The sequence below is a fragment of the Lissotriton helveticus genome, chromosome 5_1 (assembly GCF_964261635.1).
Source record: "Lissotriton helveticus chromosome 5_1, aLisHel1.1, whole genome shotgun sequence".
NCBI classification, from domain to species: Eukaryota; Metazoa; Chordata; class Amphibia; order Caudata; family Salamandridae; genus Lissotriton; species Lissotriton helveticus.
In genome coordinates, this window is record NC_136065.1 from 1662620953 (window position 1) to 1662646753 (window position 25801).

The 25801-nt window shown below is 46.1% G+C and overlaps 1 protein-coding gene across 2 annotated transcripts in view; it reads right to left on the reverse strand.

The window, feature by feature from the left end:
• Positions 1–25801, reverse strand: part of RBM23 (RNA binding motif protein 23) — a 501634-nt gene that overhangs the window by 335897 nt on the left and 139936 nt on the right. For both annotated transcript variants that reach the window (XM_078644883.1, XM_078644882.1), the window contains exons 3-4: positions 8120–8166; positions 3023–3079 (exon numbers count right to left, since the gene is read on the reverse strand). In XM_078644883.1, the coding sequence (XP_078501009.1) occupies positions 3023–3079; positions 8120–8166 (104 nt within the window). The remainder of the gene's footprint in view (positions 1–3022; positions 3080–8119; positions 8167–25801) is intronic.

Here is a 25801-nt window from a genome sequence, read left to right on the forward strand (position 1 = left end):
CCCCACTTTGGGTGGGAAAACCTAGAAGAATAGGAAGTGTGCCCACCTCTGCCAACTCCACGCTTAAGGTGGGGGAGGCGAGGTTAAGCACATCTTTCAGTCCCCACCATCTTCAGGGTTAGGTCTATGCCCCCTCTCACAGGAGGGTGGGATAACTGAGGGTGTAGTCACCTCAGGTAAGGTGCCCATTGGCCCAACCTGCTACTCCCCTAAAACGTCCCTAAATGTAATAGTTAGGTAGCTCCTCCAGACCTGAAAACTAGATCCGCAATGACCTAAGAAGAGAGAAGACATCCCTGCAGAGAAGACTGAAGATGACGACTGCCTTGGCCCCAGGCCTACCGGTCTGTCTCCAGCTTCACAAACCTTGGTCTTGCTGCCAGTGACCTCTGAAAACCCTAGTAGGACAGTTGTCTTTGAAAAAAAATCCAATCCCCAAGGACAGAAGCTCTATCCAGAAGAAACACAGTACAAAGACTCTGGATCCAGGTGGATCTAAGTCTCCTTCAGACTCTGGACCCTACGCCCACGGCCTGGGTCTGATTGGCTCACCTATCCAGGCAAGTCTCCCCAGCGAGCCTGACCTCGAATCCAGCATTGAGTGACCTCTCCTGGCCTCTACGATGGTGCATGCAGTGTGAATTCAGAGGCTCCCCCTGACCGGCTTCGGTGAGAAGACTGCACAGTCGAAAGGCACCCCTCCAACCAACGCCCCAGGACCTTGGTGAGCTGAACCGACCATACCTCTACATTCCCCTACATCTCTACTTACCTCTACTGTCATTGGTCTCACTCCTGCAATGACTGGCAGACTGTTTGTCGAAAGCAGAAACCTCACTGAGAAACATTGGGCACCAGACGCTGAAATAGCACCAGACTGCCCCTGAGCCGCTCCTAATGTATGTTTGGTGCTGCTTTGTGCCCCTGTGTTGGTCCTAACCCCCAAAGCTTGCCCCCCTGCAACCGATTCACTAACCTGCAAGCAGTGTGGCTCCATTGAAAAGCATTGGGCCAAACTCCGATTTTGACCTCTGTACCCGGCCGCCCCTGTGCCGCTGGTGGTGCAGTTCTGGGACTCACTTGACCGGTGCCCCTCGCTGACATTTGGTCCTGACAACTGGAATTGTAAGTGTTGTACTTACCTGTTAAACCTCCTTATTGTTTTCCTCCATAGGATAACATTGAACTGTTCAGAAATTGCATTAAATGTTAACTGTTGAAAGTAAAAAGTATTTTTAGTTAAAAACGTACAAACCTTATTGCGAAGATCTTGGTCTTAAAATAAAATGAAAACCAAAGCTTTTTTTCTTTTTATTTGGTATGTATCTCATATTTTTTTGTCTATGTCCATTATTTGTCAATATTGTGCAATAAAAGTCTTACACTTTTCTGTGTTAGGCCTGGACTCTGTGCACATTATAACCATCAGTGCAGAGATGCCACTTGGATTGGTAAATAAAAACGTACATTTTACTAGTGCAAAAGCACATTTTGACAAGCGAAATGGCCCTACCAAAAACTTCTAAAAAGTTTGAAAGGACTGTGAGGCATATAGGGTAAAATGGAGGAAGAGAGTGTGCATAGGGTTGGGGTGATGAGCCGCGCATAGGAAATAAAGGTACTGGAGTCTAGGTGTGAAAAAATAGAGGAAAAAAGAAAGCCAGGGGAAGAGTAGGGGAAGCAATGGACGAGTTTGTGTGATGACAGATCAACGCAGAGCACTGTTGAGGGCGTCTGTGGGTGTGTGTTGTGTGTGCAGCACAAAAGGAAAGAAGCTAGAAAATGCCCATGGTCACTGAGTGCAAAACAATAATAATAATAATTAGTTGCCCAAAGGGAAGGAGTACAAGGATACAAATCAGTATGACCTGAAGAGGTTATTAGCATATTTTCTGAGAAACCGCTCCCAAAATGTGCTCAGATGGTTAGGATGCAGCTTTTATGTATTAATTTGTCTTACATTCCCGTTTTAATATTTGTGTAAACTATAGGCATGTTTGCTAAGTCATTTACACCATTTAAATTGTGAATAATATCAACATAAAATGATCACAAAAGTAAAACATACATAGTGCTTTGATATTTTAGAGACCAATGGGTTCTCAACATCTTAACATTACATGCTAACAGTGTAGAAAAAGTTGTCAGCACAGCATATCAATTAATTCAAAGATACAGTGAAAGGATTTAGCGTTTATTTTGACATGTGCATGTGTTTTAGAATTTCCTAACTGCAATATAAAAACACTGGAAATAAAGAAACTTCTGCATACAGATGATCTCTGCAAAAGTTACATGGAGGGGAAAATCCGCAATATTGCTTACCAAACTAGGTTTCTTGAGCAAACCGAAACAAAACCTCAGTTCAAAATGTCTCTTACCTCAATAAGGTAATGCATATTAAAAGCCAATAAACTCAGTTCCCTTAAGCTACAGCTTAAGGGAATACAGTACACACGTCCACATACTGAAACTAAAGAGTCACTAAATGTTCTGACAAAAATATTCTTTTAAAGTGACCCCTTGCCACTATTAATGCGCATAACCTAGCTTCCGCGCGGGTTAGACCATTCGCACAGAAATTTACTCATTTAGACTTTTACTAAATAAAGAGTATTTTGTAGAGACAACAGATTGACATTAAGTTTCATTGGGCTCTTTTAACTCAATACTGATCACATGGACAAGGGCTCACAAATTTTTCAAGGGTGGGCTGCTTAAGTGTCTGGTTCATGTTGACACAAGGTCCAGGTATCCTGTTTGCGTTGCTATTTGGCAATTACTCCCTTGACATTGCACATGGGAAGAGGACAGCATGAGATCTCAATTTAAAGATGCGATCATTCTGGATCAATTAACGTGACTCTGATAATGTGGCAAAAAGGCATCAGGAAGTTATATTTAGTTCCCTGCACACTAACTTCCATCCAAAAGCGATGTGAGTCAAAGGAAGCTTTGTGGGACTGAAATGGAAAACCACACTAGCATCCAGGTATCACACAATTCTAGAGTCTTCTCTTACCTTTCCTGCTCATCTTTGTTCTTGCTGGGACTGGGACTGGGACTCTTTCTCTTGGTGCTAGGGGAGAAACCACAGAAACAAGAGATCAATACTCAGGCTATGTATAGAAATTCTTTCTAGCAAAGGCTATTGCAGTGCTCTTGAAGCAAGAGCCAAACCAACTTAATGCCTTGTTAGCAACAAGGAGACAGTAATTAGACTGCTCAATTACCTTTAGAATCAGTACTTGCTAGGCAAGGTGTTTCTCTCTGCCCCACCTATGTCCCATCACGTTATTAGAAAACTATTACACTCAGGAGAAGGCTGAGCATTTACTCTGGTTACTCTATTAAAGCTTACTTTCTCGGACGCCAGAGAGCCAGGGGCGGCGGACGCCAGAGAGCCAGGGGCGGCGGACGCCAGAGAGCCAGGGGCGGCGGACGCCAGAGAGCCAGGGGCGGCGGACGCCAGAGAGCCAGGGGCGGCGGACGCCAGAGAGCCAGGGGCGGCGCACTTCAGAGAGCCAGGGGCGGCGCACGCCAGAGAGCCAGGGGCGGTGCACCCAGGGGCGGCGCACTTCAGAGAGCCAGGGGCGGAGCACCCAGGGGCGGCGCACGCCAGAGAGCCAGGGGCGGTGCACGCCAGAGAGCCAGGGGCGGCGCACCCAGTGGCGGCGCACGCCAGAGAGCCAGGGGCGGCGCACGCCAGAGAGCCAGGGGCGGCGCACGCCAGAGAGCCAGGGGCGGCGCACGCCAGAGAGCCAGGGGCGGCGCACCCAGGGGCGGCGCACGCCAGAGAGCCTGGGGCGGCGCACGCCAGAGAGCCTGGGGCGGCGCACGCCGGAGAGCCTGGGGCGGCGCACCCCAGAGAGCCTGGGGCAGCGCACCCCAGAGAGCCTGGGGCGGCGCACGCCAGAGAGCACAAGCGAGAGAGCCAGAAAGCCGAGCAGGCATATTGTGCTGGATAACTAAACACTTAGAGGGTCCCCAAGGCGAGACCTATTGGCTATGCCAATGCTTGTTTTGAAGGTACCTACTCCACACCCCCACAGCTTCTCTTTGGTTTCACCAGCGGTCTATTCACCATTCATCCTGTTCTGAATGCAACATTGTTAACAGAGCCATGTTTAAACAACACCCATTAGGGGCCTTTCATTGACACCTACTGGTCACTAGAAAAGCTGCAGCAGCAATATGGAAGATACAACGTCAATCTTCACATATTGCTTGTATGTAAAGGTAAGCAGGTTAAAACAGGTTTAACCATTCTGAAGCAACCGATTTATTCAGAGAGGAAGGTCAGTTTAAACTACACTGCCAGTGGTACTGTGGGTTCTTCATGTTACCGTGCATGTTATTATGAACTAATACACATCGGATCGACAAAACTTGAGATATCAAACGATGGTTGCGACAAAATGTAGCACTGAGAACTCTCGGCCGAAAATATGTTTTGTGGCGTAGCAAGGGTGCCATCTGAAGTAATGAAAAAAAGTTATGCATAATGTGTGTCTTTTGAATGTGTATTTTTTATAAAAAAATTATCAATACAAATTTTGTGGAAAAGTGTTTTAAGACTATTATTGGTGAAAGCGCCTACAATAGTTGTAGGAATGTTCGATTTTGACAGAGTGCGGGCCGTCAGCAAAAGCAATAATATATTTTGTTCGGACAAGTATTGTGTACGCTCTGTTGCCATCTTGCCTCTCAGATTGACTTTTCCCATCGCCCTCCCTTGGAAGGAGGGCATGCCAGTCTTTAGGGGTGCATTCCATGTTGACGCACTCTTGCTCCTGTTACACATGCAGATGCTGGGGTCGAATGTACAGACTTCCCCCAGTAGCTTCTGGAATGTGGCCATTTGATACAGAGCAGACTGGGTTGCAATCATTTAGGGAAATATGAGCAGATTTTCGCAGGGAAGGGAGAGCATCAACCCACACAGCCCACGACTGCGACAAAGTGACATGAAACATTAAAAAAAGAATATGCACTTTAATTATAAAATGTAATTCTGGAGGTGCTGGCCTGATCCATCCAGATGTTTACAAATGTGGAAATTGATAAAGTGGGTGATTATATGGTATACTCAGGATCACACAGTTTAATGAAGTGGTGAAGCTACGACAAGAAAATGAGTCTCATGATTCCACCATTGATATCTCACACTACACTGCAGTCTCCGGCCCTCATTCCGACACCAGAGACACTATCCTCTAATTTAGGACTCTAGGAATGACTCCACAAACATGTCAAGGTCACCTTAGTGAATCTGAGAATTCATACCAAAATCCCCCGTGAACAGTTATTTTTTGTCAATAGGACCTTGGGGAAGCCTCGTCGCCAGGGAGCGAAGCTACGCGCCTCAAAGTTTGGGATTCCCATGAAATAAGTGAAAAAGTTCATAAGAGTATGTGACGCATACCTAAGGAGGGAGGCTAAGTTTGATGACTTACAGCCAATCAGCAAAAGCGCGTCCCAAGACAAATAAATTCAAGGTCAGATAGTGACATAGTGCTCCATCAAGTGAAATTCACTCCTGACGAGCAAGACTTTTTCCCTGACACAAATGCATACTCGATGACAGAGGCTTTGCACTAAGCACTGAACCCTCACACAATGAGTGAGGCTACGCTTGAAGGTGTGAACTCACACTTAGTACGCGAGACTGTACCCCCATAGTGTGAGACAGCAATCAACTGAGTGAGGCTGTGCTTTACAATTAATGAGATTGCGTTTCAAGAAGTGAAACCGACAATGAGTGGGAAGTAAAACTCCCATTCACTAAGTAAGACTGTTTTCCAAAACGTGAAGCTGGCATAAAGTGGGAAAGATTCCTGCATGGTGTTTGAGTTAGACAGAATGAAAATGTGCTCCAATGTGTGAGATTCTAACAAAAAATTAGGATCAAGGTGAGGGACGTACTCAATGTAATGTGACTTTGCTCCTAGAACTGAGACTGACAAAGGTAAGTTCTCTGATGGCGGTCAGTGTTGCATTCACACCATGTCTCTACAGAAAGAACTACTTGTCAATACCAACCAGCTCCACAGAACAGTATTGTGCTGAATATCTTTGTTACACAGATCCCAGTGCGGTGCTTTAACATTATATCATTTTTGAAAACCATGTAACATTAACATTAGCAGTGAAACAGAACAGTGTAAAGACAAACTTCTTCCCACCACGTTTGCAGTATTTTTAAACATGGAGTTTTACTTCTTGCTGAATACAAATAGCAAACAGACTACTGTTTCAGTGGAGTAAATCAGACCAGGCCCCTCTGGCAGACAGGCTGATGCAAATTAGCTCATATACCAAGTTATGAGAAATAAGTGCTTGTGGGGCGCCGCTGTTCGCTCACGCAAGGTGTATGCCGCCACAAGCACGAGTGCAGTGCTTGGAAAAAGTGAAGACCGACGGCTAAAGGTCCTCCTAGAGCATGGCGTGCGCGCTGCCTAGGCGAGACCTAAAAATTGCATATAGGAACTGATAAGGAATCCGGCAACAAACTGGCACAAGTATTTAAATCATACCATTGAAGCATGTCCAATCCAGACAAGCCACCTGCCGGTTCTCATGGGAGCAAAACTGCTGATTAAACAAGGTAGACTAATATCAACAGATTGTGATGTACAGACAGTGAAGAAATTGGGTCATGGCTGGATGGATTCTATGCTGTTAAGCCCGGGACCATCCCACCCTATTTTTCTTGGCCTCTCAAATGGATTATGAAACATCAGCTAATGGGCTTGCGCTTCAGATTAATTCCTCTGGAATCCCATGGGTATGTCCAAAGGAATCTGGTTGACATTGACAAAAATGCTGTCTCTGTGTTAAGGGAGAAGAATCGATGATCAATGTACTCTGCATCTGTGATGAGCTGCTCCTCCTACAGAAGTTCTGGCTTTGATTGATTTGGCGCATTTGAAATGTCTGGACTTGCCGAGGCCCCGTAGAAATATGTCAGAGGTGAATCCGCACAGCCAGCCACTCGCTTTGTGAAATTCATGAAAACTGCAGTTGCTTTACTAGCATCTCAGCAGCAACTGCCGAGTTTCACACCTGTACATTAATTTACTGCCCAGCTCGCTAAAGGACCAAAATCAAGTCCTCCCCCCCCCCCATCTCATTTGGGCTATAGCAAACTGAAAGGGAGCAAAGGGGAAGCCCTTTCAGTCTATAAAGGAACAGCTCGCTTAGTGTTAATGTTCATTCAATGTATTTTGACTCATCATTTCTTCTTGTTATGGTTTTAGTCAAAGCTTTTTTTTATATGTATTTATTTGTGATGTTCTTCCCCCTTTCAGGGTGTCCCAGATTGTAATGATTTAATTTAATCCTGCAATAAAGTATTCTGCCTGGGTATTTAAAAAGGTATTCACTTATCTATTATCTAAATTGCTAATTTCTTAGGGAGCTAGCTTCACACCAAATCCTCGAGTCAGACCCGACTCTCAGAACAAGGGTCGAACAGATCGGTATTAAATGAAGCTACTCAGCCGCTTAATTTAAATGAATAGTAATGTGACACCAATGGTAAATAACAGTAACCCTACCCGTTACTGTCCTATACTTGACAACTGCCCTGGGACCCAAGAGAAGTAAGCCCAAACATGGTTCAGTCAACTAATTTGAGTGATCAAGCGTTCCAATCCAGCTCATCTCCTCCTCCCTCAAAAATAATTGCTCTTGCCTCCAAAGACAAGCGATTCCCCGGACTAAAAATGTAGTTCCATACAAAAGACCTGTGAACTAGTACACTATATAGCACAAATCATTTTTAATACTTTTGTAACAGGTTTTAAGTCCTTGTTTAAATATGAAGCATGTTTTGTCTTGTATAGAAAGTTTTTAAGAGAAGTAAATTTTTGAGATCAGTTATCTCACCTTTTAGTGCATACAGATGAGGCTTGTACAGAAATAGTGAAAACAACTGCATGGTTTGCTGGACTTGTGGCTTGTCAAATAACATTTCAAGTTATGGATTTTCCCCAGTGACCCATACACAGCCTTGTGGCAAAACACACTCTGGTACTGACAATATTTAGAGAGCCACCACTATGCCTCACCCCAACAGGTTGAGTGCTAAATTAAAAATCAATCCACTCCAACTCACTTGCTGCTCTCTGCCTCCTGTGTCTCCTCATTCCTCTGGCTTTCATCCTAGACAGGTCACAAACAATGTCCAAATGACGTGCAGTTGTGCAAGTGGTGACAGAAAGAGGGGGGGGGCAAGAAAAGATACAAAAACTAACATTAATATAAAGAAAACTATTAACGCATCGATCACATTTTCAGCCTTTGTTTGCTGATCGGTTTTGCAGGATATGGTACTGAACAGGTGGAACAAGCAGTTCATCTTTAACACCAAGAACATCAAGTAAATACCTACAATTTGACTCATGCAGACAGAAAGCAAATACAGACTTAGCTATGAGAGCAACCCACAAGGGATTAGTAAACTGCAGAAAGCAGGGCAACTAAAAAAAGGAATGAGCCAACACAAAACAGTTATCCTAGTTTTGATGTTCCATTATGTAAGGAAAATGCTACTTACCAGTATGCATCTGTTCTTGGCATGTAGGGCTGCTGACATTCATATCTTAGCATAGATCGCCGCCTAGTGTTGGGTCGGATGAATGCACCTTGTTGTCTTGGAAGAGTTTTCGAAGTATCACAGGATAGGTGACTCCTCCCTTGGACTACAGTGCGCATGGGCATCCACTCCATCCTTAAGATTGTTTTTCGCCATTGTGGCAAAGATGGAGTATAGAAAAGTAAAAGATGGCCATGCAAAGAAAATCCTGCAGCTGCGACAGGCCCCGGGGAGGAGGGTGGCCGATATGAATGTCAGCAGCCCTACATGCCAAGAACAGATGCATACTGGTAAGTAGCATTTTCCGTTCGAGGCATGTGGGCTGCTGAATTCATATCTGTGCATAGACTGTATAGGAGTATCTCCTCCAGCTGTGGTTACCTGTGCCAGCTGCAGCAGTTTGAAAAAGAGTTTTGAGGACAGCTTGGCCTGCAGCAGCTTGCTGCTTCGATTGCACATCTACACAACAGTGTTTAGTGAAAGTGTGTATGGTAGACCATGTAGCTGCTCTACAGATGTCTTCTAGTGGAATGTTTCCTAGGAAAGCCATGGATGCCCCCATTTTAAGCGTAGAGAGTGCTCTTGAGGGAACTGTTCGAGTGCGTTTAGCTTTGCGGTAGCATATTTGAATGCATTTAACTATCCATCTGGCTATTCCTGATTTTGAGATGGGGTTACCCTTATGTTGCGGTGAAAAAGCGACAAACAGTTGCTTTGTTTTCCCGAATGGTTTAGTTCTGTCAACATAATATAATATAGCTCTTCTTACATCTAGTGTATGTAAGGCTCTCTCAGCTACGGACTGCGGGTTTTGGAAGAAAACGGGCAATTCTATGGACTGATTGATATGGAAAGTGGTTATGACCTTTGGCATGAACTTGGGGTTAGTACGTAGTACTACTTTATTGGCATGTATTCGCATGAAAGGTTCCTGAATTGTTAGAGCCTGTAACTCACTTAGTCGTCTGAGTGAAGTGATGGCAATTAAAAATGCCACCTTCCATGTTAGAAATTACAATTCACATGAGTGGAGTGGTTCAAAAGGAGGTCCCATAAGTCTGGTAAGTACTATATTTAAGTTCCAGACTGGTGAAGGTGGATGTTTTGGAGGGATTATTCTTTTAAGCCCTTCCATGAAAGCTTCGATTGCTGGAACTTTGAACAGGTGTTGACTGTTCTGGAGGTATGCTGCTATAGCTGCAAGATGTAGTCTTATAGAAGAGTATGCTAAATTGCATCTCTGTAGATGCAACAGGTAACAAATAATGTTTTGTATGAAAGCGTCTAATGGATTGATTTCATTATTATTGCAATAAATTACAAATCTTTTCCATTTGGCTGCATAGAATGCTCTAGTAGTTGGTCGTCTTGCCTTTTTGATAATGTTCATACAATCAGGAGGCAAGTTGAGATATCCAAATTCTAAGACTTCAGGAGCCAGATCGCTAGGTTCAGTTGATTGGGATCTGGGTGCCTGATTTCTCCATGGTTCTGAGTTAGAAGATGTGGCGACAGACGCAGTCTTTGATGTGGAACCACGGAGAGTTCTAGGAATGTTGAGTACCATGGTTGTCTCGCCCATGTTGGAGCAACCAGGATCATTGTCAGTGACTGCTGACGTAGTTTACGTGCCACTAGCGGAATCAGTGGGGCTGGTGGAAAAGCGTACGCAAATCTGCCTGACCAGTTCATCCATATCGCATTGCCCTGTGACAATGGATGTGGGAACCTGGCGGCAAAGTACTGGCATTTTGAGTTTTCGTTTGTGGCAAACAGGTCTATCTGTGGATGCTCCCATTTTTGAAAGAATGGTTGGAGAGCTTGAGGGTGAATCTCCCATTCGTGTATTTTTTGACTGTCTGCTTAGCAGATCCGCTATTTGATTGTCTTTCCCTGGCAGGTGTTTCCCTGTTCTTTGTGATTGCCCACCTCCATATGCTCTGCCCTAGGTGAGAAAGCTGTAGAGAGTGAGTCCCTCCCTGTTTCTGGATGTAATACATGGCTGTCATGTTGTCCGTCCGGATCAACATAGCTTTGTGGTCTACATATTTTTGGAATGCTTTCAGTGCCAGAAATACTGCTAGCAACGCTAAGTGGTTGATATGCAGTGTCTTTTGCTTGACTGTCCAGAGTCCTTGGACTGTGTATTGATGTAGGTGGGCTCCCCAACCGGTCAGTGATGCGTCCGCTGTTAGTACTGCTTGTGGAACCAGCTCTTGGAACAGTCTCCCCTTGGAAAGGTTTTGTGGGTTCCACCACTGCAGAGAGTTGTAAGCGCGACTGTCTACCAACACTAGGTCTTTTAGTTGGTCTTGAGCTTGGTTCCACTGCCGTGTTAGGCATTCTTGTAATGGACGCATGTGAAGTCTGGCATGAGGGGCAATGAATATGCAGGAGGCCATCATGCCTTTGAGTTGCATGAACACTCGAGCTGGTAAGGAGTTTTGTGGCTGAAACTTCTGAATTAGAGTCTGCATGTTGGCTATCCTGACTGGATTTGGATATGCCTTTGCTACTGATGTATCAATGGTAGCTCCCAGATATTGTTGTATGTGGGAGGGTTGTAGATGAGATTTTGGGTAATTTATGGAAAAACCCAGACTGTTCAGCAGCTGGAATGTTTAAGACGTATGGCTTGCACATTGGGCGTACGATTTGGCTTTTATGATCCAATCATCGAGGTATGTAAACACGTGGATGTGTTGCCTCCTGAGGTGTGCTGCCACTATGGCTAGACATTTTGTGAACACTCTTAGGGCTGTTGTTACTCCATAAGGGAGAACTTTGAACTGATAGTGTTGACCTTCTATTGTGAACCTGAGATATTTCCTGTGAGCTGGATGTATAGGTATGTGGAAGTATGCATCTGAGGTCTAATGTGGCGAAGAAGTTGTCGTGCTGAAGTAACGGGAGTACTTGTTGTAGAGTAATCATATGGAAGTGCTCTGACAGTATGTATTGGTTCAGAGGTCTGAGGTCTAATATGGGTCTGAGCGACCCGTCCTTTTTGGGAATTAGGAAGTATAGAGAGTATACTCCTGTTCCTTGATGTTGAAAAGGGACTGGCTCTATGGCGCCCTTTTGTAACATGGATTGGACCTCTTTTTGTAACAGTGTTATGTGTTCTTTGGACATAGGACGGTGTTTGGGTGGTATGTTGGGTGGAGTAGAAGTTAGTTCCAGGCAATAATCATACTGGATAATTTGTCTCAACCACCTGTCTGTGGTAAGTGCGTTCCAGACAGGTAGGAATTGGTTGATTCTGCCTCCGACTGGTGTTAGATGGTCTGGAGGGAGTGTGATGAAGTCACTGTTTGGTGGCAGTGGAGGCTCGGGTGTTATTGCCTCCACGTCCCCTGCCTTTGTTATTGTTGCCCCTATAACCTCCTCTATTGGAGCCTTTTTTTAAAGTGCTCTGGGTATTAAATTTGAAGGTAGAGGAGCTTTGCGATGTGTTGCCTCTTCCTGAGCCTCTATATGAGGAGCGACGAAAGGAACCTCGATGTTGTTGGAACTGAAGTGCCCCCATTGATTTTGCAGTTTCAGTGTCTTTCTTCATTTTATCTAAAATGGTGTCTACTGCGGGGCCAAACAGGAAATCTTGGTTTACTGGTTGGTTGAGGATGGTGGATTGCACCTCATTCTTAAAACCAGATATGCATAGCCACGCGTGTCTGCGCAGTAGAACATTGGTATTGATAGACCTGGCCGATGTATCGGCTGCGTCTAGCGCACATTTGATGGAGGCATTGGTAATGAACTTGCCTTCCTGAATGAGGTAGTTAGCCTGCGCCTTAAAAGGTTCTGGTAGGTGTTGCATGAGACTTTCGAGCTGGTCGTAGTGTGCTCTGTCGTATCTCGCTAGAAGAGCTTGTGTATTCGCAATTCTCCATGAATTTGCAGCTTGTGAAGCGACCTTTTTCCCTGAGGCTTCTAGTATTTTAGATTCTTTATCAGGAGGGGGAGCATCTCCTGTTGTCTGTGAGTTAGCCCTTTTACGAGCATTTGCAACTACTAAGGAATCTAAAGGCAATTGTTGTTTTATATAAGTAGGATCTGCTGGGGCAGCCTTATATTTTTTCTCAATCCTCGGATTGAGCACCCTCGCTCTAGCAGGATCTTTAAAAATGTCTGGCGCATGTTTTAGGACCCCTCTATAGGGTCAGTGTGCATGTCAACATTGTGATATTTTGCAGCCCAGTCTATAAGCTGATTAAACATGATAGTGTCGTCTATAGGCGACGGTTTTGTAGGGTATGGGGAAGTGTCTGGGATGGGTTGCGCTTCGTCAGGCTCATTTTGGTCATCCCATGTATCATCTTGTGGATCAGGATCCACTTGTTCATCATAAGTGTACTGAGGATCTTCCCCCATGTCCTCTTCCCTCATTGTAATCAGAATGTGTAAGGTACAAAAGGCATATCAGGAAAGAAAGGAGGAGTAAAAGGTCTTGAGGGAGATGTCCCAAAGTCTTTTTTCTTAGTAGGAACGGGAGAAGGAGTGTCTTGTGGTAAGGGCCTCTTCTTCCGGTGGTAAACTACCACGTGTCCTGTTTTAGGGTCTATATATAATTGTGGTTGCTCTTCAGTCACCGGATCTGGATGGAAGAGTTCTTCCTCGACATTCCCTGGTTTTGGCGTTGAAGGCTTCGGTTTATTGACTTGTTTTTGAGTCTTTGGCTCGAGGGCCTTTGGTGTTGGAGCTTCTTTGGGCTCAACTGCCGATTTCGGCTTGGTAACCTTTTTTTAGTTCGACGCCTTTTTTTTTTCCAGCGTCCTTTTTTGGATCAGCGCCTTTTTTAGGGTAGACGACGGCCTTCGGATCGACGGGAGTTCTTGGCTCTGTACGTTTTTTGTCCGAAGAAAGGGTTTTTTTCGGGTCCATTGTCTTTTTTGTGTGATCGGCCCCTTTTTTAGGATCTGCGGCCTTTTTTGGTTAGTCTGTTTTGTTAGGATCGACGACCTTCTTGGCCTCGACGGCCTTTTTCGGTTCCAAGGTTTTAGGTTCAGAGGTCTTCTTGGGCTCGACTATGCTCTTCGGTTCAGAGTTTTTCGGTGCCGAGGGCCTCTTGGGCTCGACGACCTTCTTTGGGTGTACGCGCCCTTCGGATCGACGACCTTCGTCTTCGGGTCGATGACGTTTGGGTGGACCACCCTCTTTTGTTCTGCGCTTTTCGGGTCGACCAGCTTTTTCGGTTCGACGACCTTTGGCTGGAAAGCTCTTTTTTGGTCGATGTCTTTCTTCGGGCCTGGGTTACCGGAAGGCGTGTGTTTAGGCTTCGGAGCCGAGCCGAAAGGTGGGTTCTCCGAAGGAATATCTCGATCTTGGCTAAGTCCTTTCGGCGATGCTTCGACCGGAGCCTTCTTTTTTGGGCTGAGTGGAGTGGGGGGCTGAGTACTCAGTTTGCCCCGGCGTGATCTGGTCATCGGAGTCCGATTGGTCCTCAACGGTGACGATCTCAAGATCGGAGTCGGCGGCTATGGGGAGATCTTGTTCGTCCTCGAAGATATTCTCCGGTTCCGGTGCAGACTTCCGCATCTCTTGCCTGGCAGGCCGTCGAGTCCTGATGGTTTTCTTGGATCGGAATTGGGCACACGCTGGCCAATTTTCTTCTTTGTGTTCAGGAGACAAAAATTTGTTGCATACTGTGTGCTTGTCAGTATGCGGGAACTTGGAATGGCATTGTGGGCACCTTTTAAATGGACTCCTTTCCATCGCCGAAAGTCGCACGTGGCGTCGATAAGGCCCAACGGCCCGCATCGATGACCGGATCAAGGTGAAAAGATAATGGAGTCGAGGGGTACCGAGCGAAAACAATACCGTCGAGTTCGAAGGCCTTTTGGCCTTAGAAAGTAGTTAGTTTCGGTTCCGAAGTTGGAGTATAGGAAATAACATCCGAACCCAATGGCGGAAAAAAACAATCTAAGGATGGAGTGGATGCCAATGCGCACTGTAGTCCAAGGGAGGAGTCACCTATCTCATGATACTTCGAAGACTCTTCCAAGACAAAAAGGTGCAATCATCCGGACCCAACACTAGGCGGCGATCTATGCTAAGATATGAATTCAGCAGCCCACATGCCTCAAACCCTCAGTTATGTACTAGATTTCTCAACAATTATGATACGACTAAAACAAAATGCCTTCAGTGCTGTGAGCATCGGGACAAATGGACTCAGGCTTTAATTTGAAAGTTACTCAGATCTATCACCTCCATCTAGTGAATACAGCATTCCAATGAATATTGCATGGCTGTCTTGGGTGATAGCCTATCATGGTAAAGCTGTTAAATGCCCCCTAAGTGTTCAGTGTGCACCCAAGAAGCTAGGTGCATGTTTTTTATGAAAACTTACACAGGAAAGATAGTCTGATAGCTCCCAGTTGAGAGAAGGCCTGTAAATGTGCATTTCAGTACGACAGTAGATATCTTAGGCAGGATGAACATTTCAAAAGGTGTGTGACTTTTCTGATGGATGCTCTTTCAACTAAAATGAAACTATATCTCAGCTGTAGGCAGCGGCACAAGTATCACTCTTGTGCTACATAACACCAGCTAAATGATAAAACATAGCACATGGCATCCACTGCCCAAAAACCGTTCAATTTCCAAAATCTTCCGTCCTAGGCGTGTTTAACTTTTTGTTCTAAAACATAGCATTCGCTCTTCAGACTTGCTTGTACATGTACTGTTTCCATCAACTATAGCGTGTAGCGTTTGAGTCTATCACCACTAAAAGCATCTCTGCACCCAGCCACCCCAAGGCAGGTAAAATTTAACTCTTCGTGTTTCTTGGACCTTGCTCCCTACTCCTCTTAAGGTCCAGAAGAACAGTCCTGTAAGTCGTAAGTAACCCTATACAGTGAATAATTCTCCCTTAGGATGGCATTACAGCGTTCAAGGCTCATATCTCAAATCTGACCCAGGTATTTTCTACTGTTTTTACTGTTAAATTTGAAAACGTCTAAAGTACTTAACATGTTATGAAGTTCTTGGCGTCTAAAATTCTATAGAAATGTCATTTTTCCAAATTGTTCTGGAGTTTCTTCTGGAGTGTGTTTCTCATTTATTGACTGTGTGTACAACAAATGCTCAACTAATTATTACCCTATGACAAGCCTAAACAGCTCACCCACTCTACCACAAGAGAGCATTTGGGATTATTAATTTAATCCCTGTAAACCAATAAGGGCCAACTGGAATTCTCTTTTTGGTAAACTACATAAAAAGCCAGCTTCCTACACTCAGTGATCAAAAAAAGTTGAAAATGTATTACCACTGAGGGGATCGGCATCATATTTCACAACTAAAGAAATTCACTTGGGAAGACCCCTCTGCTCTAGAAGTCCCAGAAGGTTTTGCTTTTACATACAGACACAGACTATTTGTGGGAAGAGGTATGAAAGCTGTTGAGCTAAGCAAAATAAAAGGAGGCATACCTTAACAGTTCGTTATGCCCTCAGCACATTCTTCCTATAGAAGTGTGCCCTATTCACCACCAAAAGAAAGGTTCTAAAATGTTTTAGGACCAGTTAGCTATCTTAATGCAGAATATTGCTTCCTGAACTGAAGTAGACCTGATCTAGAGTGTGGTTAGCCCAAATCTATCACCCTACTTTTAGGCGGACTCAAAAAATTCCAGACAATCACACAAGGAAATGAGTCAAAGTGTAAACTCCGCTCTGGGACTCATGCACAGGACAAACAGTCAAAGCTTTGGAACCATCATACAGTGGACCGAGTAAACAGCAAGACCACTCCTAAGTGCATGAACAGTTAACTTCCAAGCACAGTTCAATCACAATACTCTACGTCTCCCTTAAGTCAATCAATTACTGAAGTCTTTATATATACTGAATTTGAACATCAAGTCTAAACATTCTCTTATCCAACTTGAGGATGGGGCCGAGGGATCACAGCATGTGGCACATGGACTCAAGGTCTTGGAGGTGGTGTTCCAAAATCTCCAGGCAAGTTGTTTATACATGAGGCACGCAGGGGCTGCAAGCCTGAGAAGTTCAGTTGACCGTTTATCTTGTGAGGTGGTCTTGGGCCATCACCACTGTCTTAGAATAAAGCTTTTGGCTGTGGACAGGGCCCGAGCTATCCATATTCACCGACAGGACGTGGATTGGTCTGAATGAGTAATTATGCAGAAATACTAATTTTATTGAATGTATAAACTGGCAATCATTGCTGGCCCATAATACGGACCATACCCCCTGAAATAAATCTGACAGCCAGGTGCATGGCTAATATATGTATAAAAATCAATCACAAACCAGGGCTTGTATTTCTAAAGCGTTTACACTTAGTCTGGCTCAAAACATTTTGGAGGGGAATCCACTTCATGTGTGCATGATTTTGAACGAGTTATTTCAAACAGGCTTCACGTAGCTTCAAGTCGTGTGTGCACAACTCCTGTCTACACAAAAAAAAACTATTTCCATGCCCTTAAGAAATCTCCATTTGGGGACGCCTATACAACACGTTGACTACCTCCAAACTAAAGTATTTCTTTTTAAAAAGAAGATTTTGAATAAATAAACCTCTTTTTAGGAAAAGCTAGGATGGGTCTGTGCATTAGGTTATTCAAGTGTGATGTAAAACAATTGAATTCAATTTAGTCTTGCATTTTGTATGATAGTTGGTGAGTGCCAAGTCATCTTTCTTTCCTGTGCTGAAGATTAAGTGACTGTATTCCACACTGTGCACCACTTTTTTCAACCCTTAAAATCAACTAGAAGTGATAAGGGTATTTTCCGTGTCTCAGTCTCTTTTTGTAAGTCGTGAATTGTAGCATAGTGTAGAATGGCTGTCGCAGGCCTTCAGGGGTTGCTTCTTGGCCAGTGCATAGTTTTTTTATTCAGATTACTTTTCACATTGACAGTGTCCACTTGTGCACATCTTTCCTTTTCTTTGCCACAGAAAAACCCACAAAAACCTGAACGTTCATGTAATGATCTTTCATGCTGTCGATGTAAAAGCTTGTTTTAGGGTCGAGTCCGAGAAATCTCTATTTCTCTGGTGAGGCAGAGCAAAAATGCTGGCAGCGCAATCAAACTGGCCAACGTCGAAGGAAACAAACAACTTTCAGTAGGGTTGCCGCCATGGCACCAATCTGTCGGGGGGGGGGGGGGGTAAGGTGGTGTAGAGTGGCTGCACCAAATGCACCTGTAGTTAACTCACTCTATGTGCTGACAATCTTAATGAAGAAGACGCTTGTTACAGTCAAGTGTCAAAAGAGAAACATGTTATGTTAGTGCTATTTGTATTGCGCACAGCTGCTCCAGCGAAGGAGCGTCCCGGCGCACCGACAAGGTGGCGAACACAACACAACCAGGGGCAGAAAGTATTAAAAAAGGAGGTTAAATTTAACATAGCTGAGAAAACAGAAAGGTTTTAACGGCCTTGCGGAAGGAGAGCAAGTCGCCAAGAGTCCGGATTTTCAAGGGGAGAGCGTTCCAAAGTGCGGCTGCCCGCACCCTAAAGGAGCGACCCCCCGCCCGACTGAGTTTGAAACGAGGGGCTACTGCTAATTCTTGATCCAGAGAGCGCAGAGTGCGGCCCGGGATGTAGGGGCACAAAAGTTGACGCAATAAGGGGGGTGACAGACTCTTCAGAATCTTAAAAGACATGCACAGCACTTTAAAGTGGATCCGCTGCCTAACGGGTAACCAGTGCAAGGCTCGCAGAGTTGGAGTGGGCAAGCAAAACCTAGGAAGACCTACGATTGCTCTGGCCGCTGCGTTCTGCACTCTTTGCAGACGGGTCAGCTCGGCCTGGTTTAGCCCTATAAAAAGGGAGCTGGCATAGTCCAGCCGAGCCAGAACCGTTGCTTGTACCACGAGTTGACGGGTTGCGGCATCGAAGTACTTAAGAGCAGGTCTCAAATTGCGCAGGATGCCGAAGCAGCACACCGCCGTCCTTTTGGTGTGGCCAACAAAGTTGAGGGAGGGGTCCAGCCAAACCCCCAGATTCTTGATCTCCACAACCGGAGTGGGGGTGGGACCAAGCTCAGGAGGCCACCAAGTGTCTCCCCATAATTCCGTCCGCCTACCAAAGACCATCACCTCTGTTTTTTTGGCATTTAGTTGGAGACAGTTAGACGTCATCCAACCAGCCACCGCCCGAAGTCCTTCTCTGAATCTTGGGGCATCCGCCCCGGAGTCCCCGCTGATCGTGACCGCTAGCTGGGTATCATCTGCGTACGACACCATGGTCATACCACAGAGCTTCACAACCTCAGCTAGCGGCCTCACGTAGATGTTAAACAACGTGGGACTCAGCGAGGAACCCTGCGGAACCCCAAGAGACAGAGGATGACGTTTGGACTGATAGGGCGGGGCAGCCACACAGGAGGAACGGTCCATGAGAAACGAACGAAACCACTGGTGTGCAGTGCCAGTCACCCCTATCTCCTCAAGACGCTGCAGGAGAATTTCGTGGGAGACCGTATCAAAGGCGGCGCTTAGATCTAACAAAACAAGCGCCGCCGTTTGACCTGCATCCAGAACTGCCCGCAGGTGCTCGACCATGAATAACAGTGCTGTCTAGACATCTAGACACTTGCTCAAAAAGCGTGCACAAGGAACATTAAGACAAAGTTCGACACCCATGATGGTATCACAAAAAATTTTGAGGGTTGGGGTCGGAAGGGTTGTGAGTCAAACCTTTTATAAAAAACACACGACAACCGTAGACTTAATATTTGCAGCTTGTAAAGCGCATGGTTACTCCAACTCGGAGTGTCCTCGCAGTGGAAAACAGACTAAGCGAGAGAGAGAAAGAGAGCACGCGCGAGAGAGCGAAAGAGACTGGGCAGGAACTACTGTTGATTAAGTTGTTTCTTAAACAGCCAAGTTTTGAGATGTTTACAGAAGGCCAATTCAGAAGGCTCTAATTTAAGATGTAGAGGGAGAGAATTCCATTGTTTGGCTGCCAAGAATCTGAAAGAGGTGCAGCCAAAGCGTGTTCTGTTGAATGAGGGAACACTAACCAATCATGTGCCAGCCGATCTCAGGCAGCGCCTACGATGGAAAGGTTAGATCATCGGGAGCAGATATTTCAGACCTTTGCCCTGTAGTATTCTTTGAGCATAACAGAGTTTTTAAGGATATCCTTTCCTCAATGGGGAGCCAGTGGAGTGTTTCCACGGCATGCCCTGTGGAGGGAAATTTAGGGATGTTAAGCAGCATACAAGCAGCTGCTTTTTGCACCGGCTGTAGCCTGTGTATGCTCTTCCTAGATGCCCCCAGGTACAGGACGTTACAATAATCTATTCTAGAAGTCACAGGGGCCTGGACTGCTGTTTTTTTGGTCAAGTCCAGAATAAGACCGGGACCCTAAAAATGATCAGAAAATTCCTCGAAGCATGAGCCTTTGAGGGTAGAGATTTGGTCTGAAAGGGATAGAGTAGAATCAAGTCAAACCCCAATTTTTTTTTTTTTTTAGCTTTGTGGATTGGAGTTGGGGGCGAGGGGGGAAGAGACCCCCAAAGCGCAGGGCCACCAGCTGGAGGACTAGATAGATGGCTGCTTTCCTACCACTAAAATATCACTGTTGCTCTCATTTAGTCCTAGGCAGCTATTTTACCCTGTTGTAAGATGGTCGGGTGCAGGATCTAGCGGTGATCCTGACTTGACTTTCAACATCAGACTGTTAGTTTCATCCTCCGAAATAGGTCTCCGGTTAAGAAGCATATATGAATCATTTAAAGGGATACAGGCAGGGCTTATCATCCTGAAAGACCTGGCACTCTCCATGAAAGGTGTAATTGATATTATTAATCTGATCAAGACAAGCTTGTGTAATCTCATTGCTGATTGATGGAATAGATGCCGCCGTACGCTCTAAGGAAGTTAGAGATTTGATAATCTGGAAGAGTTCCCTGAACGAGTTTTTGGATTGGGCGATTTTTTGAGCATGGAAATTTGCCTGAGCGCGCCTACGCTCTTTATGATACACTTAAGGCTCCAAGGTAGACAGTTTTCTGGTGCTCATCAGACTCTTTGCGCAATGTACGTTCTAGCCATTTAAACAATCTTTTAGTTTACTGAAGTGCCTCAGAAAACCATGGTGCTGAGGGATTGGTCTGCCTGCTGGTGGCTGACTTCGCCGGGCTAGGGTTTCTACAGCTTGGTTGATCCACCCCTTTAGTTGTGTGTTGGCAGAGGCTGGACAGGCTACAAGGGATGGTGTATTTTACTGTAGAACCGCTGAAAAGAATATGAGAGTAATGCAGGCCCATTTACGCGAGCTGCATTTTTGAGGTGGTATCACTGGTTGACGGGGTTCCGAGATCCCGAACAGGATCAGATGATGCTCTGATCAAGCTACTGGTGTGTGCGCGGCCACCATTAAGGAGTTGGAGTTGGTAAAAAAATAGGGTCCAGTATACGGCCTAAAGCGCGAGTGGGAGCTTCAACCATTTGGGTAAGTTGGGGGAGGCCAAGGTCTTCCACCAAGTCTTCAGCAATAGGAGAGGAAGCATTGTCTATATGGATGTTAAGGTCTCCTAATACTATGAAATTAGTATATCAGACTGCATAGTTCGGGATAACATACCTTAGGTGTTTTGCAAATGTGGGTGGTAAATTAGAAATCCTGCTAGTGTTAGCTGGTTATTCAGGGCTTGTAAGAAAGTAGCTCTGTATATACTGCACCAAAGTAAGGTACAGTGTGCACAGAGTCCACAGTCCCCAGAGGTTTGGCAGAGGTTAAAGTTAGATATAACCTTACTCTCTAAAGTGGTAGCTTGGTCGAGCAGTAAGGCAGTATCAGAGGACAGTGTAAAGCATTTTTTGTACACACTCAGTCAGCAAATGGTCTCACACACTCAAGAACAGAACTCTAGGCCGATTGTTTTCTATATAAAAGTATATTGTTTTATTTTAGAACCACAAGTAGGTATAACAATACTTTCTCAGAATGAGATGTTGCAATTAAATACTTTCAATGAGCAATAGACTTTTGAATGCAACAGATACAGTTGTTGCAATATGCAACATAAAGTTAACACAATAATAACATTGAGCTCAATGGTAATTTTAAGTAAATGCAATCTCAATTACTTTGCATATGTTTTTCTTACTCAGGGCTAGATTTGGCCCTGATGCATTTCCTGTAAACAGTTGAAAGAAATCGTTTTTGTTAAACAGGCGATTTTTAAAGAATATTTGTAAGTTTCAAAAATCGACACTCAGAAGAATTTCTGGTAAAAAACAGGCAATGTTATCCTATGGGAGAAAATCAGAACAGGCAATGTTATCCTATGGGAGAAAATCAGGTTATCTGAAAATCAGTTGTAATTTTTTTTGGGTCAGTGCTGGGCACAAAGATCCAGCACTGGGATCTTTCCTGGTAACAGGTGAGTAATTTCGATTTCATTGATCGGATGATTTTTAGTGAATATTTCAAAGTTTCAAAACTCGACACTTAGAAGAATTTCCAAGTGAAAACCAGCCAATGTTACCCTATGGAGAAAATGTGAGATATCGGAAATCAGGTAAGTACTCGATTGGCAGAGTTAAGGTTCTGGGGTCAGACTCGGGGGTCTCCCAGGGTCAAGTAGGTACAGTCGTTACACCCTCAGCGGCACAGGGGCAGCAGAGTGAGTAGGCCCAATGTTAGCCTATGGCGGGCAGGGGGCCTTTGGTTAGTGGATACTAGTAGGCAGGCCACGCCGATGTGGGAGCTGAACTCCTGGTCACTTACACAGGGCAAGTGGGGAAGTAGAATAGACTAGATGCTGCACTTCCAGTGGCACTCAGTTGGCTGGGTGGAGGGTGCTTTTGGGCCGCCGGGCGCTCAATGTATTTCAACGGGAAAGCTGCAAGACAAACAAAGGCTGCAAGCTTAGGGACGGAGATCCTTCAGGTGCAACCACCACTTCGAGAGGGACGCTGTAGGTTAGGTAGCCACCCAGGAGTTGGGCAGAGGGGTGCCGGGTGCAGGGGTGTCTTTTGGCGTCGGGAAATCTTACCCTCAGCTGGTTAGTTGGAGGGGTCCCTGGTTGTGATGCTGCAGGCGTCGTCAGGAGTGTCGAGGAGGGTCCTTGGGTGCTGGATTCGTGGTCACAGTCGCCGGGGGGGCGTCCTCGTGGTCTTTGTTCACTCAAGCACTGGCCGGGCTCGGCTGGTGCAGAGTATGCTGGATTCGCGGTTCCTGGCTGGCACCAGGGGTTGTTGCTGTTTGAGCAGAACCACTGCTCGCAAGAGTCCCAATCTTTGGATGAGCAAGGCAGTCAGGTCCTCCGGGGTTTTTGAGGTTGCTGACTACAGGAGGCATCTGGGTTTAGCAGGAGCAGGTTCGAGGTTCGACAGGTCTGTAGGGCTGGGGCCAAGTCAGTTGGCGTCGTCCTCTTGTTAGCAGCTGCACTGTTCTTCTTTGTAGTTTTGGAATCGGGATCGGAGGAAGGAAGGTACAGGGCGCCCCTAAATACTACCTTTAGGGGCGTTACAGGTAGGGGAATGTCAGGGACCAATGGGTCCCTTCCCTGGGGTGAATACTCCCCCTATCCTGCCACTCTCCAGTGGGGGGGGGGGGGGCAGGAGCCTGTCTGTGATTGTGTAGGGCTCCCCATCCTCAAGATGGCGAGAGCCCGGAGTTGTGCTTCACCTCGCCTTCCCCACCTGAGGGGTGGGGTTGGCAGAGGCTGGCCACCCCCTTTCCTCACTTAGGTTTTCCCGCCTGTCTTCCTGCCAGAGTGGGGGTCAGAACCAGTGGGGGCAGTTGCTGAGTACAGCAAGTGGCCTGGAGAATCTCACAAAGGCGGCATGCCTTTGAAGCCCCCCCTGCCCATCTTGGGGGCAGAGGCCTAGCACCTCACCCCAGGATGTGCATTGCTGCAGGCCCACGAGAGCGGATGGCTCTCTACCCAGGGGTCCAGCAACATGTCTGCTGGGTGGCAGCCTAGGCAGCCTCTCAGTCAGGACGCTGGTTGTGGGTTAGTTTCAGGGACCAACTCCAAGTTGCCCTCTGTGGTGCATTTTACATTAAATCCCACACTGGCATCAGTGTGGGTTTAATGTGCTGAAGTTTGATACCAAACTTCTCAGTCTTAAGTGTAACCATCATGGTGCTGTGGAGGCCGAGATGACGACCTCCCAGCACCATATACTCTTAATGGCAGCACTGCACTTGCAGTTCCCAGGAATGGCCCTGGGTACTGTAGGAGCACAGGGCTCATGCACATGTGCCCACACCACTGGAACAGGGCACCCAACTAGAGGGGTTACTGATGGATGCCAGGGCAGTGAGCTTGTGGGCATAGCACACAGGTATGTGTGCCATGTCGACTCTTTGTTTAGTTCTGCCCCTAGACACTCAGCCTGCAAAGGCAGTGTGTGGGTGTCAGGGGACAGGGCTCCTAAGGGTGGCACAATAAGTGCTGCAGCCCTTAGGGGCCTTCTCTGGTCACAATGCCTTGGGACCAGACCTCCTCCCCTATGCAGGGGGCGGTTGAGTCTTAGAATGGTGAGATTAGTGAGGACAGTGTCTAATACATCAGGGGCTGACCTTTCTGAGAGCCATGTTTCCATAAGGAAGAATGCAGCAGGTTGGTGTTCCAATATTAGATCTGCTATTTCCGATTGGTGTTTGGAAAAGGACCAGCAGTTCAGTAAAAGGCCTTGCTTATTAGCGGGGTATATTTGCGTTGACGTACCGTGATAACACGCTAGTTTCTGCTCACCTAGCTGGAATTCACAACTGCTACAGCCTTTCGGGCTTCGCGAGATATTAAGAGAGTGGTAACAGTCTTCCCTCATAAGGTCCCTACGGGACTGAAAGGCTGTGCAGGAGTCCGGGTCCCTGGTGCCTTCCGGGGGCATACAGGCTCGCCTTTGACGTGCAGGTGGTGCATCCGCACAGTTTACATCAATATATGTTCCACCTCCAAGAGGGTGTTGCTTCATCCGACCTTGGACTCGTGAAAGCACCAGACTGAACGGGAGACACCAGCGCTCCGTTTCAGTAGTGGAAGAGATTAAAAGTGAATTAAGACACAATATCAGGGCAGAAAACACGTTTATAAAAACAGCTAGAGTGTCAAGAGCTCAAGGACAGACTCTGAGAACTGGTACTGTGTACCCCGCTGCCTTTTGAACCCAAGGTCCTGCTGCTTAACCTACAGGCTTCGGAATATCCCTTTAACGCTCCACAAGCTGTCCGGGAGGAGGAGTTCCGGATACTGACGTCATCTTCTGCTGTCCTATCCTTCAAGGCAATCCGCAAAGTCAGTCATTTACTACCACCAGCCGCTCTGGTCCAGGTCATCATCTCCCTGGTACTATCCCGCCTGGACTTCTCCAATTCCCTGTACCACGGACTCCCAAAATCACTACTACATCGCCTCCAGGTCGTGCAGAACCAAGCAGCCCGTCTCATCTACAAAATTCCCAAATGGCAGTCGATCAAACCCCTGCTATACAAACTGCACTGGCTACCTATAGAACAAAGGGCGGCTTTCAAGCCGGGCTGCCTCACATTCAAATCCCTCCACTGTACCAGCCCCGCCTTCCTGACTTCACTCGTCAACCCACACCGTCCAACTCGCAACCTTCGCTCAGCTCACCTCAACCTGCTTGCTGTCCCCAAAACCAAAACCAACAAATTCGGCGGCCGTCGGTTTGCTCTCCTGGCCCCCAAATTTTGGAATCCTCTCCCCCTGACCATCAAATCCAGTAGCTCCCTCCTTTTCAGGAAACTGCTCAAAACCTTCCTCTTTCCCCCACCCAGCTAAACTCCGCTTCCTCCGACATCAGCTCCACCTCGGTCTTACAGCGCCAGGAAACCCACGGTGTCAGCGCGCTTTACAAATCCCACTTAACATAACAAGACAAGTGCTCAGTATTCTTTCGTTAAAGATGATTTATTCTAGCGACTAATTTATTCTTAGTTGATTTCTTTGGGACTACTAATTTCACGTCCATATTCCCACGTATGAAGTGCTGCGGTCAACGGGAAGAATCGCACTGATGATGACGATCGAAAATTACCAAGACCTACGAGGAGAATTTTAAGGCAAGTGGCGTATACTTGTTTGGGTAACAGTTGTTGATCACGGTCATAATTGTTGTCCATACGTCTACATTGCAATGTCTGTCAGGATTACATTGAATGAGAGAGGTGATAGTTACGTCCGTTACAACCGCAACAGATTGGCAGTTACAGCTGACAGTTACGTCAGTTTCAACTGTCGTC